Raw genomic sequence first — 17,259 nt, forward strand, 5'->3', positions numbered from 1 at the left:
TCAGAGAGGCCTGTTCTCAGCCCAGGTCTGGCTCCCACTAGCCAAAAGAGGCACAGTGAACAAGTCCTTTAACCTCTCCCTGCCTCAGAATCCCATTGCTTCCACTGATTAGCCTTGGGCTTGTTACTTAAATCTCTCTGAGACTCACTTTCTTTGTCTGCAAAATGGGAACAGTAAGATTAGTAGTAATTGGGCTTAGTAAGTGCTGAAAAGCTGTGATGTATTATTATCCATTCTTGATCATTATAGATATTTGTATGTAAAATCACCACCCCCACCCTGACAAATACTGTCTTACACTAAATAATGGGAAGTACTGGTTTACTGAACCAGAAGACTTCTGTCTGAGGTTCCTTTTACATCCTGATGTGTGCAGTAATGAAAGTCACTCTTTGTTATTAAGCACCCACTGTGTACGCTGGCCCTATGCATGGTCCTCTAAGCATATTACTTCATTTAATCCACCCACCTAGGGAATAGATAATGTGGCATCACTGTAAAGAAATAAGAACGGTATTAAATGTACAGGAACATACTGGCAGAAAGAGACTATCAATTATTAATAGAGTTCTCTCTTAGGGGATGGGGCTGGGGGGAATATATTGTAAAAGGCTGAATGTTTGTGTCTTCCCAAAATTCGTATGTTGAAATCTTAACCCTCAAGCGATGGTATTAGGAGGTGGGGCCTTTGGGAGGTGCTTAGGTTATAAGGGTGGAGCCCTCATAAATGGGATTAGTGCTTTTATAAAAGAGACCCCGGAGAGCTCCATGGCGCCTCTGCCATGTGAGGACAACAGTGAGAAGACAGCCTTCTGTGAACCAGGAAATGAGTCCTCACCAGACACTGAACCTGTCAGCACCTTGGTTTTGAACTTCCCAGCCTCCAGACTGTGAGAAATAAATGTATGTTGTTTAGGCCACCTACTCTATGATATTTTGTTATAGCAACCTGAACAGACTAAGACACATATTTATAAAAGACATAGTAGCCCCTCCTTATCCACAAAGGATACATTCCAAGACCCTCTGTGACTGCCTGAAACCATACTATGTTTTCTCTACACATACATACCTATGATTAAGATTAATTTATAAATCAGGCACAGTAAGAGATTAACAATAACTAATAAAATAGAATGATTATAACAATACACTGTAATAAAAGTTATGTAAATGTTTCTCTCTCTCAAAATATCCTATTGTACTGTACTCACCCTTACTGTGATGATGTGAGATGATGCAATGCTTGCATGATAGATGAGGTGAATGACCTAGGCATTGTGACCTAGTGTTAGGCTACTATAAGGGTTACTTGAACACAAGCAGTTCAATACTCAATCAGTCTAATAACCAGGAGAGGCTACTAAGTGACTAGTGGGCAGGGAGTGTTACAGTGTGGATACGCTGGACAAAGTGATGCTTCATGCCCTGGGCAGGACACAACAGGATGGCATGGGATTTCACTGCACTACTCAGAATGTGCAATTTAAAACTTATGAGTTGTGCCTGGCCAGGCGTGGCTCAGCAGTTGACCGTCGACCTAGGATCCAGGCAATCGGGGTTCGATTCCCGGTCAGGGCACATGCCCGGGTTGTGGCCTCAATCCCCAATGACTCTCTCATCATTGATGTTTCTGTCTGTCTCTCTCTCTCTCTCCTTTCCTCTCTCTGAAATCAATAAAGATATAGTTTAAAAAAAAACAACAAAAAACAAAAAAAAACTTATGAGTTGTTATTTCTGGAACTTTCCATTTAATATTTTCAGACCATGGTTAACTGTGGGTAACAAACCACGGAAAGTGAAACTGCAGATAAGGAGGGACTACTGTATAATCTGACACACAAACATATCCCATTTATATATCAGTTGTGTTTTAATTGCATACAACATTCACAATTTTTGCAGTCAGTTAAGGACACAACACCCTGCTCAGGCATCAAAGTGCCGATTTGCATGTGCTTTGGTGCACCTGTAAGGGGCTGCCCAGGCCCGCTCCCTCACAATGAGTCTCTGGTGTGGCGCAGCCATCGCATCCTCAGTTGGACCTCCTATCTGTTCTTAAATCTGGGTCCAGTGCTTCCCCGGTGGTGAGGATCAAGCAAGAAGAAATCTCTCTGCGAGGCAAGCTCCTCTGTCCACCAGGGCAGCACACGCAGGGAGAGGCAGCCCTGAAGAGCAGAGCCTTCTAGAGAAACTGTGGCTGCCTGGGGGACAGTGGGCGCCTTTGAGTTCTGAGTATATGAGGGAGGCAATCCCTCATTTCTCCAAGATATGATTAGATAATGGGGAAATGGAAATTTCTTTCTTCTGTCCATCTCAAAAGGCTGATTTAAAAACTAAATGAAATGTTAACTAAAATGACTTATAAAATAAATGATTAGTAAGGTGAAACCAGAGCTGTAAATGGGATTTGTTAGACAGGAGGATCATTTTAATCAATCACAACTTATTCAGTGACTCCATGGTTCCTACTTTTTTAATTAGTATCAAAATGATCATGTTCCTAGTTTTTAATTTTTTTAAAATTCAAACAGTACAAAAAAAGTATAAAGCAAAAAGTAAAACTCTCTATCCATTATCAGGTGATCACCATGGTTAACAGTTTCTTATGCATCCTTCCAGAAGCATTCCATGGGAATAAGGCATATATACATTTTTATATACATGGTATTACATGAAACATTCTACATCTTGCCATTTTCACTTAATTTTATCTTAGAGATCTTTTCCATACCAACACCTTTTCTGTCTCATTCCTTTTCAGCGGTTGTTGCAGGAATATGCCCAAATTTATCTAATCAATACTGTATTTAAGAACATATTACACGTGTCTTTCTTCCCCTTACCTATCACCAACAGTGCTACCATCAACAAGCTGTATGTAACTAGTGTGGTCATGCCTGTAGAACACAGTGTCAGAAGTGGAATTTCGGCGACAAAGCATATGTGAAGCCCAAGTACTGAGGATTATTGCTAAGTTGACTTCTGCTGCTACCTAAAAGCCATGAGAGTTTAGGCACACTCAGATGGAGCCTCCCTTCCTCCCTTGTCAGGAAAAGCCCACCAAGAAAGTGTGCAGGTGGAAGATATCTTAACACAAGTATGTAGCTGTGGATGCATTAAGAGATCAGAGGGGCAGTTCTTTTCTCACCTCAGTGCATAGCATGGCCAGGGAGAATTACCATTGTCCTCCCAAGACTGAGTCCACCCATCTTCCCCAACAGGAGGCACAACTCCCCCCCCCCCCCCCCAGGCAGAGATCTCAGCTTCAGGTACCTGGACCAAGCAAGTGCCCCACTGCCCCTGCCCCTCTGGCAGCCTGGGGATGTCAATCTTACTCCCAGACCTAATAATATTACTCCACAAATGCTACAGCTTTTGAAGGCATCCCACAGGATCATTTCAAACCCTTTAGAAAAGCACTGAGATCCTACATGCCTGGCTCCAGCCTCGTTGGCCACCTGCTATTCCCTAAATATTCTCCCACTTCAGGGTCACTGCCCCTCTTGCTCCCCAGCCTCAGAGCTCGTCCCTGATATCCACATAGCTGGATTCCTAACTTCTATCAGGTCCCTGCTCAAATGCCACCTCCTCAGAGAGGCCCTCCCTGACCCTGTGACACTTTCCACTCCCAGCTTGCTTTTTTTTTCAGGAGACCGATCCCAATTTAACCTAATGCTTTCTGCTTATTTGGTTTGTCTGTGCTGTCAGCTCCACTAGGGTGAGTCTTTGTTTCATTCATGTTGCATCCCAGAACTTACAACGATACTGGACATATAGTAGGTGTTAATAAAGACCTGTGACTGACCAGATATTCTGGCCCCTGCCTACCTCCTCAGCAATGTCTCCTACCATTCCCCAGGATCCAGATGCAGTAGTATTGCAGGTAAAGTCTGCAAGTCTCAACAGACAACTTCAGGTCTTCTGGCCTATGCTACTTTCTCTAACTGACATGCCATTCGCCCACTCCACCATCAATTACATGAACTTCTATTCTTCCTGCAAAACCCAGCTAAGCACTGCCAACTCCATGGGCCTTCATCAAAGCCCAGACATCTGGGCTTCCTCATCTTGGCTCCTTGCAAGCATCCTATAGATAATGTTGCCTTATATTTCAAAAACTTATTATTGTGTTTTTTTACTTTCCAGCTTTCCCCACCAGGCTGTGTTTCTTCAGGGACAGAATGTATCCCCCCTCATCTTTCTGCCTACTGATAAGGTGCCAAGAATGCAAAATTTGGGTGCTCAAAAAAATGTTGAAAGAACATTCAAAGGAAGAAAATACACTAAGAGAGTTCTCCAGGTCCACCGTGAGAGGCAAAGAGGTTTGGCTGAATCTTCTCTAAGAATGTTGTAAAGTACCCATGTAGACTTTCAAAGATCTGAATAAAGTCCTCCTTGTAAAATTAGCTACCATATATTAAACATGTACCATGTGTAAAGCATATGGGCCTCATCTGATGCTCTTGGAACCTCTGAGAAGTAGGTCCTCTGACCATCTCATCTTCAGAGGCCCAGACAGAGGCTCAGGGAGGCTATCTGAGCTGCCCAGGGCCACACACTGGGCAAGTAGAGGAAGCATGACTTAAAGTGGGCTCCAGAACATGCTGGCTGAAGTTTATGTGGTGACTGTGAATGGGGTGATTAGTGGGAGTGGGACAATCCAAACTAGCAGAAGCAGACGATGCCACGCAGTGCTGGGTTTTGACTTAGGGAAAGGGTCTGGAGAGCACTTCTGACCCTGCAGTCGGCACACAGGCCAATTCTAGATAAGGCTCAGCCATGAATCTGCCCTGGCAGAGGCAGGGGCCGTGTAGGGCACTGAGCCTCAGTACCAGGAACTAACTTGGGTACCTTACTTACACATTTTCTGCTTTTCATCCTCACAGGAACCTGGAGAGGTTGGCAAGGCAGGGAACAGGGATAATCCCCATCCCCAAAATGAAAGTGTCAATCAAGAACATTCTCTTTCTGCATTTAAACCTTCCCAAAGGGCCCAAGCTGTGCTGGGCTTGGTACCAGTGAGGACTTCTTTAATCCTCAACTCAACCTTGTAGGTGGGTGTTGTCATCTCCAATTGATAAATGAGAAAACTAAACTCCAAGGGGTTAAGAAACATTCATACATTTATTCACTCGTCCACTCATCCATTTCAAGTAATATTTATTGAGCACCTAGAATGTGCTGGCAAGATACTAGGGGGAAAAACAGAACTGTCCTTGCTGGCATGGGGCTTATACTCAAATGGAAGGAGAGAGGAAATAGACAAGTAAACAAAGACAGCAGGATTTCAGCTAAGTACCAGGTAGGACCATAAAATAGAGTGATACAGGTTAGAGGGACCGGGTTCTGATTCAGCTGAATGTCAAGGAGAGCCTCCCAAATGACATTTAAGATTCAACGATAAAAAGGAGCCAGACACAAGAGCATCTGGTGAGAAAATCTTCTAAACAGAGGGAACAACAAATGCCTGAGACTGAGGCTGGGACAAGCACAGGAGGGACAAATGACAGAAAGAAAGCCGGTGCAGATGAGAGAGATGGGCAGGGGGAAAGAGGACTCAGAGAGAGGCAGGGACAGACCCTGAACCCACAGAGAGAATCAGGGTTTCACTCCTGCTCCTCTGCCTCCCCAGTTTTGTGTCCAAAGAAAATCAATGCAAGTAGCCACATGATTTAGAAATAAACAAATTTTTAAAAACTCTTCCAGTGTACTCAAGCCAGAAAAACAAGACCTCATCCTTTTGAACAAAGATATACCCCTTAGAGCTTAATTCAGGCCAAGCATGCAATATGTGCTCAATAAAATTTGTTGAATGGACACCATGCAAAAGTGATTTCAACTGTACACAAAGTGAGCATGAACTTGCTCACAAAACTCTAGACTAAAGGGACTCAAGGGCCTGAGGAAGGGAAGTGAAAACAAACCAAAGCCCATCTGATGCCACAATGCTGATTACGCAAATAGGACTCTATCTCATCAGAGGACACAGGTTCAAAATTTAGCACTGCAAATATACTTCGATAAATGCAAGGATACCGGATGCACAATGAGTTACTAAGGGACACCAGGATGGCCTAATTTTGAAATTTGAAATCAGGAAGACAAGCCACCCCTGCCCAAGCCAGAATCTAGGACTGGCTCAGCACCTGAGCTGTTCTCATTATACCCTGAAAAGGGAAATGAACCTTCAAGATTGGGGGGGGGGGGTGTGCCCAACATCAAGGTGAAGCCCTGACTGGCCATGGGCAGGGAAGTAACACCTTGTAAAGGGTTTTATGGTGATCTGTGCAGGCTTGTCTCACTTCTGTTTCTAGAGGACTAGAACCGCATCTTATATTTCTGCCTCCTCCAAAAATTGCACAGTATCCTTCCTACGTGCCCCAGGAGCTCAGACATTTGCCAAATGAATGAACATGCAGGATTTCAATGCAGTCTACTGGGACCAATAAGGAGACCCTGAATGAGGTCCCAGAGTTAGACGCAGTGAAGAAAGGACAAAAGGATCCCACTGGAGACATGAACAGGGCTGGGGTGTCCATGAGCCAGCCACACAGGGAAACAGCAAAAGAACTGGAGAAGATGTGCTTTTGAGGAAACCTGATCCAACACTTGAAGGGCTGTCACATAGAAAAGGAGTAAGACCTGTTCTTTCCAAAGCTCCAGAAGTCAACTCTCAGCTGAGTTTAAGGAAGAACTTCCTCCCAGCAAAGTATCTGTAAGACTGTGTTTAATGTGACGCCAGCGGGGGGGAGGGGAAAGACTCCAAATGATTTCATTGGAAAATACATTTGGGAATTCGGGTTAATCAAAGATAACAGACACTCTTACTGAAGTGCAAAGCTTTCAGCCCTTCTCAAATTTATGTAGTCCCGAATAGTTTTTCATAGGATGCTACGCACATCTCCCAGAGTCTCTACATTCCAAGCTCTTCTCTGGGGAAAGATGAGTTAGAGCTGTCTGACGAAAGCATCTTTTGAAGGGGTGAGTGTCACACCAGCATTTGAGTACTTTTAGGATGCAGAATTCAACACTATATAGATGATATAGATGCAATATGAATAGAAAACTAGAACCATGGGTTCATTCTCCCACGGGCTTTCATCTTGAATGACCAAGTCACCGGCAAAAAGGTCCAGTGACACCTGAAGACACAGACTAGCTGTCCCCTCCAGAATCTCAGTGTCCAATGGGTGGGTGATATGGACATTGTAAAGGGATCCTGGAAGTAATCAGGGCTGTCACTGGGGAGCTGAGTGACAAGTTCTTACCAGAGCCCACTTTGACTCTTCTTATGCAGTATTTTCTAGAAAATATTGCCTGCATGCTTGCCTTCCTCTCATGCATCTATCCTGTAAAAACCAGAAAAGCTGCTGCTTCATGGCTGCCTTGGGAAATTCTGACAATAAACAAGCACATTGCATAAATAATGATTTAACTGAGGTTTTCCATACATGTTACAAAGAAAATGACTGGTGCAAAACAACAGTAAGTTACACAAAGACCTTGCCCAGTGTGGGATTTTAGGATGGGTCTTCTAAGGGAGCATAGAGATCAGGTTTTACAGATCCTCAAATGTGCAGGTCCAAAAGAAGTCTCTGTGACAGTCCTCTGAGAAATCATAGCCTTATGGGGTCAGAAAAGGCCACACAGGTCCACTCAACACTGCAGCCTCCTCTCTAGTGCTATATTATATGGATCCTCTAATGGAGACTATAACTCATTAGGTCTGAGGAGGGATGGAGAATTTGTATTTCTAACCAGGTGATTCTAATGCTGCTACTCTGCAGACCACATTTAAATAGCACTACTCCATCGGGCATTTTAAAAGACCTAAATTAATGTAGGGCTATACCATGTTCATGGACAGAGGGGCTCAAACATAAAGATGACAGTTTTCCTCAAATTAACCTATAAGTTCAATACACTCCCAACCAAAATTTCCACAGAGTCGTTCTGTTCTTTATTGTTGTTTTTTAACTTGACAAGCTGATTCTAAAATTCATTTTGGAAGAATAAACAATTTTAGAAAAGAACAAAATGAGGAACTTGCCTTACCAGCTCAAAGCTTACAAGAAAACTATAGGCATAGTATCACCACACAATTAGCAAAAGAGACCAACGGAACAGCACAGGGAACCCCAAAACAGACCTGTGCTTTTAGGAAAACAATATATGGAAGATGGTCCTACAAGTTGATACAGAAAGGATGAACAATTCAGTAAATACTGCTGGAGAAATTGGCTATTTATATTTAAAAAGCTGGATTCCTACATCATATTCTATGCAAAAATAAAATTAAAAGTGAAAAAGAAAACTTTTAAAACTCATACAAAAATACAGAAAACTTTTTTACAACTTTGGGGTAAGGAAATGTATCTTAAGTAAGACATCAACTGCGTAAGCCAAAAAGACTGACAAATTTGACTTCAATAAAATGGAAACTCCTATATGCCATAAATAAATAAGAGAAAAGCCATACACTATGAAAAGCTATTTGCAGCATAGATACTAATATCTAGAATGTATAAGGACTTCCTACCTATGAGAAAAGACAAACTATCCAAAGAGAAAAGAATATGAACAGGAAGTTCACAGACAAGGAAACCCAAATAGAGGAAAAAAACATGAACAGATGCTTGACCTTACAAGTAAATAGAGCACGCATATAGAAAATAGTGGGATACCATTTCATACCCATTACACTGGCAAAACTTAAACACTCTGACCAGACCAAGAGCTGTCTAGTATGTAGAGCAATGCAAATTCTCACACACTCTTGTTTGGAGAAAAAATTAGTCCTTTTGGAAAGCAATTTGACATTATCTGATAAAACTGATAATGCATGCACTCTACTGCCCAGCAATTCCACTCTTAGGTATATGGCCTAGAAACCTTCACTTATGCACAGACAGAAGCACAGCAAGACATTCACTCTGTATGTTTAATAATAGTAGGAGACTGCAGATAGTCTAAATACCCATCCAGAGGAGCTGACTAAATACAATGTAGTCTATTTACACATTGAAATACTATACAGCAAGAAAAAAGTTAATGAATGAAGCTACATGTATCAATAGAAATACTTCTCAAAATCAATATTGAACAAAGAAATAATATTGTAAAAGATGTAAGTAATGGGTACCATTAATATGAAATTTTAAAACATGCAAGAAAGACCTAGGTACTATTTGGGATTTACATATACAGAGAGCATAAACATGAGAATGATAAATCTAAATTCAGCATAATGACTTCTAGAGAGGGAAGGAGAGGAATGGTATCTTGGGAAAAAATAAAAATCATTCATGAAATCACTGCTCCTCTACACTACTATTAGTCAGCATTAAGTAGGGGAGGTTCTTCAATGAACCAGGTTTTTTCAGATGAAAAAGACTCAGAAAGCATTTAGTCAGCCTTTGACCCACAAAGGAAACCTCTTTGATACCTTGGGAAAGGGATACTTCTACCTTTACTAGAGACACTCCTAAGTCAGGGCCGTCGGGTACAGTTATGCACGTAGACACTGCACAATTCTGGAACACACATTTCACAGTGTTAATGATGCCCCCCCTAGGGTTCTGCAGTGAGCAACCGTATGTGGCAGCCCTGTAGCTTCCAGGTCATAAACCTCTTTGGAGCACTGATAAAAAATGCCCACCCGCACAATTACTGCCTGTAATGTCCACGGATTCAGACACCTGCCCAACAACAATCAGCAGCAGCCTTACACTAGTCAAACACTTCTGGGAGCAGCACTCCCAACCTTCAGAAGTACTTACAGACAATGCTGTGAGACTAAGCTCTTCCTTAAGCACATTTAAAACTTGCCTCTTGATAACCTCCATCCATTAAAGTTCATCTACTTCAGCTATTGAAAGAAAGCTAACCTGTCACCCCCAGAGATTTCTGCTTTCCAGGCTAAATATACTCTAAACTTAGCTTTTTGCAAACATCTTCTCTTTTGATATATATTTTTTTAACTGTCCATCATTTAAAAATAAAATTTTAAACTGTCCAAGCATTTCTTGACCTAATAAGCAGCTAGGCATGATGACATGCAATCAAAGAACAAGAAAGCATCTCTCATCTGTCCCTTTGGGAAACCTCTGAAGAGCTCCACTCTGACTCCCAACACCGTCAAAAGCCCATGGAAGGCAGGAAGTGCAAGAGTGGAGGAAGGGTCAGGCTTTTTCCATGAGTGAGAGCAATATTAACTGAGCAGAACCAGGATGGAGTCCCCACAGGCCAAGGGAGACAGGTCATATTCCACTTACTCCCAAAACTCCATGACAGGAGAGGTGGCATTCTGCAGGGACACATGGCTGTGGTTACTCATGTTCAGTTTCTGGAACTCCACACATTTCTCTACAGTGGAAATAAGACAAGAAATACAAGATTAATCTCCACAAGGGCTGCATCTTGGAAAACATTCAGAGCTGATGGAGCAAGCATGGTTTACCTCACCGTTCCAAGTAAACATGCCTCAAAGAACACCGTGGGTAAAATCAATAACTTACAGTTTGAAAGGCTTGGTCTGATTCAAACAGGAGGAAGAGTTCTGGGGGCAGGGAGCCTTTTCTCTCTCATCCTCACTCAACGTGCCCTATCAAACTTTCTTCCTGCCTTGTTCCCCAATCTCCTTTCCTTTTTTCACTTCCCTGTCAAAGGGAATTGTGTTACTCAAAGGTTGTTTTTTTGTTTTTTTGTAGGAGTAAAAGAATTTCTCAGACACCCAAGTTTGACAGGGCGTTTTTATTAAGATGATCATTAGTCGTGCACAAATAAGCAATGAGTTATAAAGTCTTTGTAGTTATAGTATTCCTACAACTATAAAACCAGAATTAAATTTACCAATTAAATACCAACTAAACTACGGACCCAATACAATTCAAATTGATAGCATAAAGTGGGTAAGATAATGCCATTTTGTGATATTAAATGGATTTCAACAGAAAAAGGGCCTGACAGGTAGGAGGCAGGGTCTATATTGGGTTTGGCTTGCCTATTTCTCCATGCTCCATTTGAGACTAGACTCTACCACCACCTTTCTCTGTTCATGCTGTTGAAAAACCTTTATTCCTACAATTTTTGTTGTTCTCAACTGGAACTTCATTTCGTACTAATGCACCATTTATGAATCAAATCTCTCTGCTCTCTTCCCCTTGGCTGCCATCATCCTATTTACCAAAAACACATCTTCAATTATAAACACTCACAAAGTCAGGCACTGAAATCTCATGACTGTCCTCAGTTATAAGGTGGTTGTGCAGATAATCCAGAACATATGAGTATTTTTAGAGTATTCTCAAAATAAATACACACAATTAAATTATAATGGAGGGCTCACAGGCCTCCAAGAATATGTCCTTGAATTTTAATTTGATAAACATCGCTAAGAGGTCCCTGGCCAAAGAAAGGTTAAGAACCAGGGAGACAGTGGGCCTGGCCAGCATGGCTCCATGTTTGAGCATCGACCCATGAACCAGGAGGTCACGGTTTGATTCCCAGTTAGGATATGTGCCTGGGTTGGGGCTCCATCCCCAGTAGGGGATGTATAGGATGCAGCCGACTGATGATTCTCTTTCACCATTGATGTTTCTCTCTCTCCCTCTCCCTTCCTCTTTCTGAAATCAATAAAAACTTTTTTTTTTTTTTTTTTTAAAGAGAGAGAGTGAAAAGTCCACAAAATGCAACAGGAGAGAGAGCAGGGCAAAGTTATGCAGGGCTAGAAGCTAGTTCATAGCACTTTCTAGGCCTAATGCCGGCTGTTCCTTTTGCTGGTGACCGACATCCTACCCAATCTTACTGTAGCTCAGCCTTCAGGATGACAGGCCACTTCTGGGGACAACCTAACCACATAGATGGTGAATAGCTTAAAGCATGTAGGCCAATTTCAGTCAAAAGGCAGTGGTTACCTAAAGCACTACTGAGAAGAGTTCTGCGGCCGAGACAACTCAAAAGAGAGTTCTGCAATTAATTAGCGATGTGTGCTCTAAGCAGGGCCACCTTAGATGTGTTGGAATGTATTTGCCTTCTCTGGATTATGACTCAGTCCTGAAAGGATGACAAATTGAAAAGCAAATAGTATATTAGAATCTAAAGTAATCTAAAAGTTACCCATTCAAGTGGTAGGGTGGGGTGGGATAGTGAATTCACATACCTATCTGGATTGGACAGGTAAAGTAAATGAGCAAAGTGTACTGGGTAAGGACTGTGGCCTCATCCAAAGGCAACAGCGGCTTCTCTGCTGCAGCCATTGCTGCCCAGCAAGAATGTAGTAATGTGGGTCTGGTGTTGCCAGATCTTTTCAATTTTTCAAGAGAAGCTAGTGATCTGGATTTTCATGCGAAGTCTAATGATTTTTTAATTTGGGCAATCAAATACATTTTTTTTTTATCCTTACTTGAGGATATTTTTTCTATTGCTTTTTAGAGAGTGTGGAAGGGGGGGAGGGAGGGAGAAGGAGGGGGAGAGGGGGAAAAGGGAAGGGGGGGAGGGAGAGAGAGAAACATCAATGTGAGAGAGACATATCAACTGGTTGCCTCCTGTACTCGCCCAGACTGGGCTGGGGATCAACCCTGCAACTGAGGTATGTATGTGCCCTTGGCTGGAATCGAACCCAGGACTCTTCAGTCTGCGGGCTGACACTCTAACCACTGAGCAAACCAGCTAGGGCTCAAATACATTTTTTATATTTGCTGGTCACTGACCTAAAGCCTAATTGGCCTTTTGGCCTCCCGTTTGCAACCCCTGAGCTAGTTTAACCCCTTCATTTTACAAAGCAAATAGTAATATAGACAGGCAGGGCTACAATTGGAGCCTGAACCCCTCATACCCCCTTTCTGCCCCAAAGGGCTCAGTCTCTGTATTTAGCAAAGCAAAGAAAAAGTATCACCATCTTCTACACATGCCAATTCCTGGACCAGGGCACAGCTCAGGCTTCAGGGCTGCAACCCACAGAAAGGACCCAGACCCAGTACAGAACTGACCTCCAGGTTCAGTGGAATCTGGACACAGAGAAAGGCCAGAGGCCATAGGCCAGGATTGGTATCTAGGACAAAGACACAACCCCAATTCCAGGTCCCCCAGCAGGGCCAGCAGAGAAACCCTCCCTGGGGGCCATACCTGTGTTCCACTCATGCCCACAGGTGGCCCAGGGGAGCTCAGTGGTGAAGCAGTTGCACAGGTAGAAAATGGCCCACGCCAAGATGATGATGTAATACACATTTAGATGGGCCTCGATCACCTGTGTTGCATAGCCAATGCCTGAAAGAACAAGGAAAGGGAGCAATGTGAATCTCTATCCACCTTATATGAACAGTCTCAGCTACTCTTCATAGCCTGATATCATCCAGGCATCATTTTATTTTCTGATTAACTCAATCCTTACCTTCAAATAAAGGGCAAATTTTCCTCCAACATGTAATGCCACCTTCACTCGTGAACTGGCCCAGAGCCGTTTCCAGGAAAAAAACAGGAATTCCACAACAAATAAAAAACACCACGTAGGGAATCAGGAATGCCCCTGCAAGAACGCAAAATATGGGAATGATGTCAAAATTGCCCCCACCATTTTATGTTCAGCACAAGGAATCTTCAACAAGTACCTACTACAGGCAAGACAAGAGGTTCTCTAAGCTGGAGTTTAGGTTGCCACAATAAGGACCAGAGTCAGGAAATGTGGCCCTCGGTTTGTGGCCTCTGCTACCTACTCCCATGAGTAATCTACTTCACATCTCCCTGCATCAACTTCTTCCTCTGTAATATGGAGCTTTAATACCTAATCTCTGCACCTCTTTTCTCACAGACTTATTGTGTAGATAAGATAATGTGAAAGATAGTGGTCTGTTTCCTTGATTCTTTTAATTTTACATTTCACCCTCCAGCACAGGTCAAATTCATTCCCTCCCTGAATGCTGCACCCCTCTTTATTCTAAAGTAACCTCAAAAGGCCAGGTGTGTGGACCCCTTCTTCTTATTTACTTTGGAAGTGACTTGCAAAATATCTTTTTCATAAAGAGAAGCATCCTTAAGGAGATATGCAATGAGCAATATAAGCTGAGGCCCAGGTATAAAGTTGAGTTATAAACAGTTTGCGGCAAGAATATGTCCAGAAAGGCTGGATTTGGATCAATCTGAGAAAAGACCACCCATAAGCCTTAGTGCTCCTATCTTGAAACACAATACGCATTGACTGTGCCTTTCTGTGAAACAAATTAAATAACTGAAGTGAACATGAGCTATTACAACCAGAAAGGGATTTTTTCCAAATCCCTCATTCTCTCTACCTAATAACAAAGCATGAAAACACGTGCCATTCCCCACCATCTGATCTCACAAATGAAAGCTTTAACTGAAATTGCTTTCTGCTAAATGAATTCTTTCTGACTGCAGGGTCAATAGCAACAATTTTGATTAATCCTGATAGTAGAACCATATCTACCAGGTTTTGAAAGGCTCTTAGCTTTTCTGTGCAAGACACTATTTTTAAAGTTTCACATTGGAAAAGAAATACTTTAAACTACTATTGGGATGTATGAGTAGAGCTGTTTTTAAAAAAGGTAAACTGTTGATAAGCAGCTACTCCAACTATATTAGAAGGTAAAGTGTGAAAGGGGATAAGAGGGCCTGTTCGCTCCATTTAAACCTAAGTGATTAAAACAAGCTGCAGCAGCTTCCCTAATATGTAATTTACCTGTGAATCCTCTAGAATCTAACAAATGACACTTTTTAAAAAAGCCTTTTGGCCTATGTATCCACAAAGCTGGTAATCCTTAAGGTAAATTAGCTCAATTAAATCGGGATAGCTGTGTACCCAATGGAGAATCCTGGCAAGTTAGAACTTAAAAAAAAAAAAAAAAAAAAGACTAATTTTAAACTTCACTCACCACAACCTTTTTAATCTGTGGCAGAATTTGTCACTAACCCAACTTACCCTGTTTTCTGCTTTTAAGAATGCTTTTAGTTTTGGCATAAAAATTTCCTGTATAAAAATATTATGCTAAAACAATTTTTGTCTGGGACTATCCTAAAGGGTTTCCACAGGTTTCTAAGCAGACATGGTAGCTTATGAAGGCTGAATCTGCACAGAGAGGTGGGGTCCACGGCTGAGGCTGCAGGACACATTCAGGGTCCCCGAGTCTACTCCCTCTCTGTCCCTTGCCAAGCCACTAACACCAGCAGCCATTTCATTACCAGTGTAGAGCAGGTTTGGAGTAGCCTGTGCCTTGAGGATGAATGTCTCCAAAGAGAGAGTTCAGGCTAAGCAGTACCCTTCTTGCTCTCCCTACAGCCGCTCACACAGGAAGTCCTGCTCCGCACAGCCTAGCAGCATGGTCCCTCCCAGCCAACTCTACTTTCACTGAGGTCTGGGGAGCTGCTGGAGGGGCAGGGAAACAGCAAAGGCAGGGAGGAATACATAGATACAGGCGTTTTCTTGGGGAAACTGTGCCACTCAATAAGGCTTTACAGGGTCCTTTGCCTTGGACCTGCTGGCTGTTCTGATACGACAGGTGTCGGTTCCTGAAGTCTGGAGCCCATTTCTTGAACTGAGAGATTTAAGGATTCACTGCTGCATCTCCACCAGACTTACTTGGATATGTTGTCACTACAAAGGATTACCTTCCTTTCCCTGGCCCCCCACCCCAATCTCTAAGCATCTCCTAAACAAATCAATGGTGTTGCTTTTTGTTGTGGGTGATTGTGAACCCAGTAAAAGAAACTGCTTGGTACCAATTCTTCCACCAAAAAGGACCAAAAAGAGGGCCTAGAAAGGGCCTTATGATGCCTGGCCGGGCTTGGCTCAGCGGTTGAGCGTTGACCTAGGATCCAGGCGATGAAGGTTCGATTCCCGGTCAGGGCACATGCCCGGGTTGTGGGCTAGCCGATCAGTGACTCTCATCATTGATGTTTCTGTCTCTCCCTCTCCTTTCCTCTCTCTGAAATCAATAAAGATATATTTTTTTAAAAAAGAAAAGAAAAAAGAAAGGGCCTTATGAGCAAATAAAAGACTGGGCAGGAAATCAAACAACAGTGCCTAGCCAAAAAGTTTTCCCTGTTGTTGGTCTAATTCCAGTGTAAGACAAGGCCTCTGGTGTCAGAATGCCATCTTTATCACTTACGAAGTGAGTGACTTCTCTGACCCTTCGTTTCCTCGTCTACAAAATGGGTGAGACGACTCTAAAGATTAAATGGGATGCTCAGCATTTCAGGAAGCGCTCAACACCGAGCCCCTTTTCTTCATGGAGGTTTCCAGTCAGGAAAGCTGAGGGTGCAAGGGGCTGTCGCCTGCCCGCAAGAGCAGCGCAGGTCGCAAAGGCAAGGGCTCCCGGTCCGGCCGGCACTTCCCGCGGGAACGGGAAGTATCGGGCAGGCGCGTCCTCACGTGCTAGCCGGCTGCGCCCGCAGGTGTGAAGAGCACCCGCGCGTGCGCACTGGGGAAGCGAGCCTTGCCCGGGAGAGCTCGCGCGCCAGGTGGCCCTGGCCGGGAGCCGGCCTTTCCCCGAGGGTCGCGCTACACGCAGGCGCGCGAGGGGTCTCGCGCTCACCCCTAGCTTCCCCGCCCCCACCGCGCTGGTCCCCCTCCCTGCACCCTCCCCAGTGCCGCGGGCCGCCTCACCTCCTCCGTTCTTGTAGCACAGGTAAGGGAAGCGCCAAACGTTCCCAAGCCCAATAATCTCCCCGGCAACGCTCAGCACGAACTCCACCTTGTTGTTCCAGTGGCCGCGCTCGTGGACCGCCTTCTCGCGCTTGTCGCGCGCGGTCGCCGCGCCCCCGCCGCCCGCCGGCGCCTCGGACTCCCGCGCCTCGTCAGCAGCCTTCCCGTTACCCAGAGGCAGCGCCTTCTCCGCCTTCATGGCCGCGCTGGCTGCCTGGTGCGCCGGGCGGGCTCTGCGCCGCCGCCCCGGGCGGGCTGGCTTTTCAGGAGGCGCGAGCGGGCGGGAGGGGGAGGCAGGGGGTGGAGCTGAGGGGCCGGGCCGACCCGGCCGGGCGCGGGGACGGGGGCGCGGCGCGGCGCGGCGCGGCGGCCAGGCCCTTAGGGCGCCCACGCCGGCGCAGCTGGGCTCGGCCCGGGAGCCTGCGAGCACCTCGCGCGCGCCGAGGGCCCTGCGCGCGCCGAGCACCTTGGAGCCCCCCGCGCGCGCCGAGCACCTCGCGTGCCCTTCCAGCCCGCGTCCTACCCGCCGGCCCCCTAGGACGGGAGTGGAACCGCCCATGCAGGCCTAGGCTGGGTTCCTTCACCAAGCCTTGAAGTTC

General features: G+C 44.6%; 1 protein-coding gene across 1 annotated transcript in view; it reads right to left on the reverse strand.

Moving 5' to 3' along the window:
• Positions 1 to 16,859, reverse strand: part of SLC6A11 (solute carrier family 6 member 11) — a 105,488-nt gene extending 88,629 nt beyond the window's left edge. The window contains exons 1-4 of the mRNA XM_087824634.1: positions 16,622 to 16,859; positions 13,394 to 13,528; positions 13,129 to 13,269; positions 10,278 to 10,368 (exon numbers count right to left, since the gene is read on the reverse strand). Of these exons, the coding sequence (XP_087680760.1) occupies positions 10,278 to 10,368; positions 13,129 to 13,269; positions 13,394 to 13,528; positions 16,622 to 16,859 (605 nt within the window). The remainder of the gene's footprint in view (positions 1 to 10,277; positions 10,369 to 13,128; positions 13,270 to 13,393; positions 13,529 to 16,621) is intronic.
• Positions 16,860 to 17,259: the final 400 nt, after the last annotated feature.

Source organism: Miniopterus natalensis, chromosome 15 (genome assembly GCF_054644295.1).
Source record: "Miniopterus natalensis isolate mMinNat1 chromosome 15, mMinNat1.hap1, whole genome shotgun sequence".
In the NCBI taxonomy this organism is placed as follows: domain Eukaryota; kingdom Metazoa; phylum Chordata; class Mammalia; order Chiroptera; family Miniopteridae; genus Miniopterus; species Miniopterus natalensis.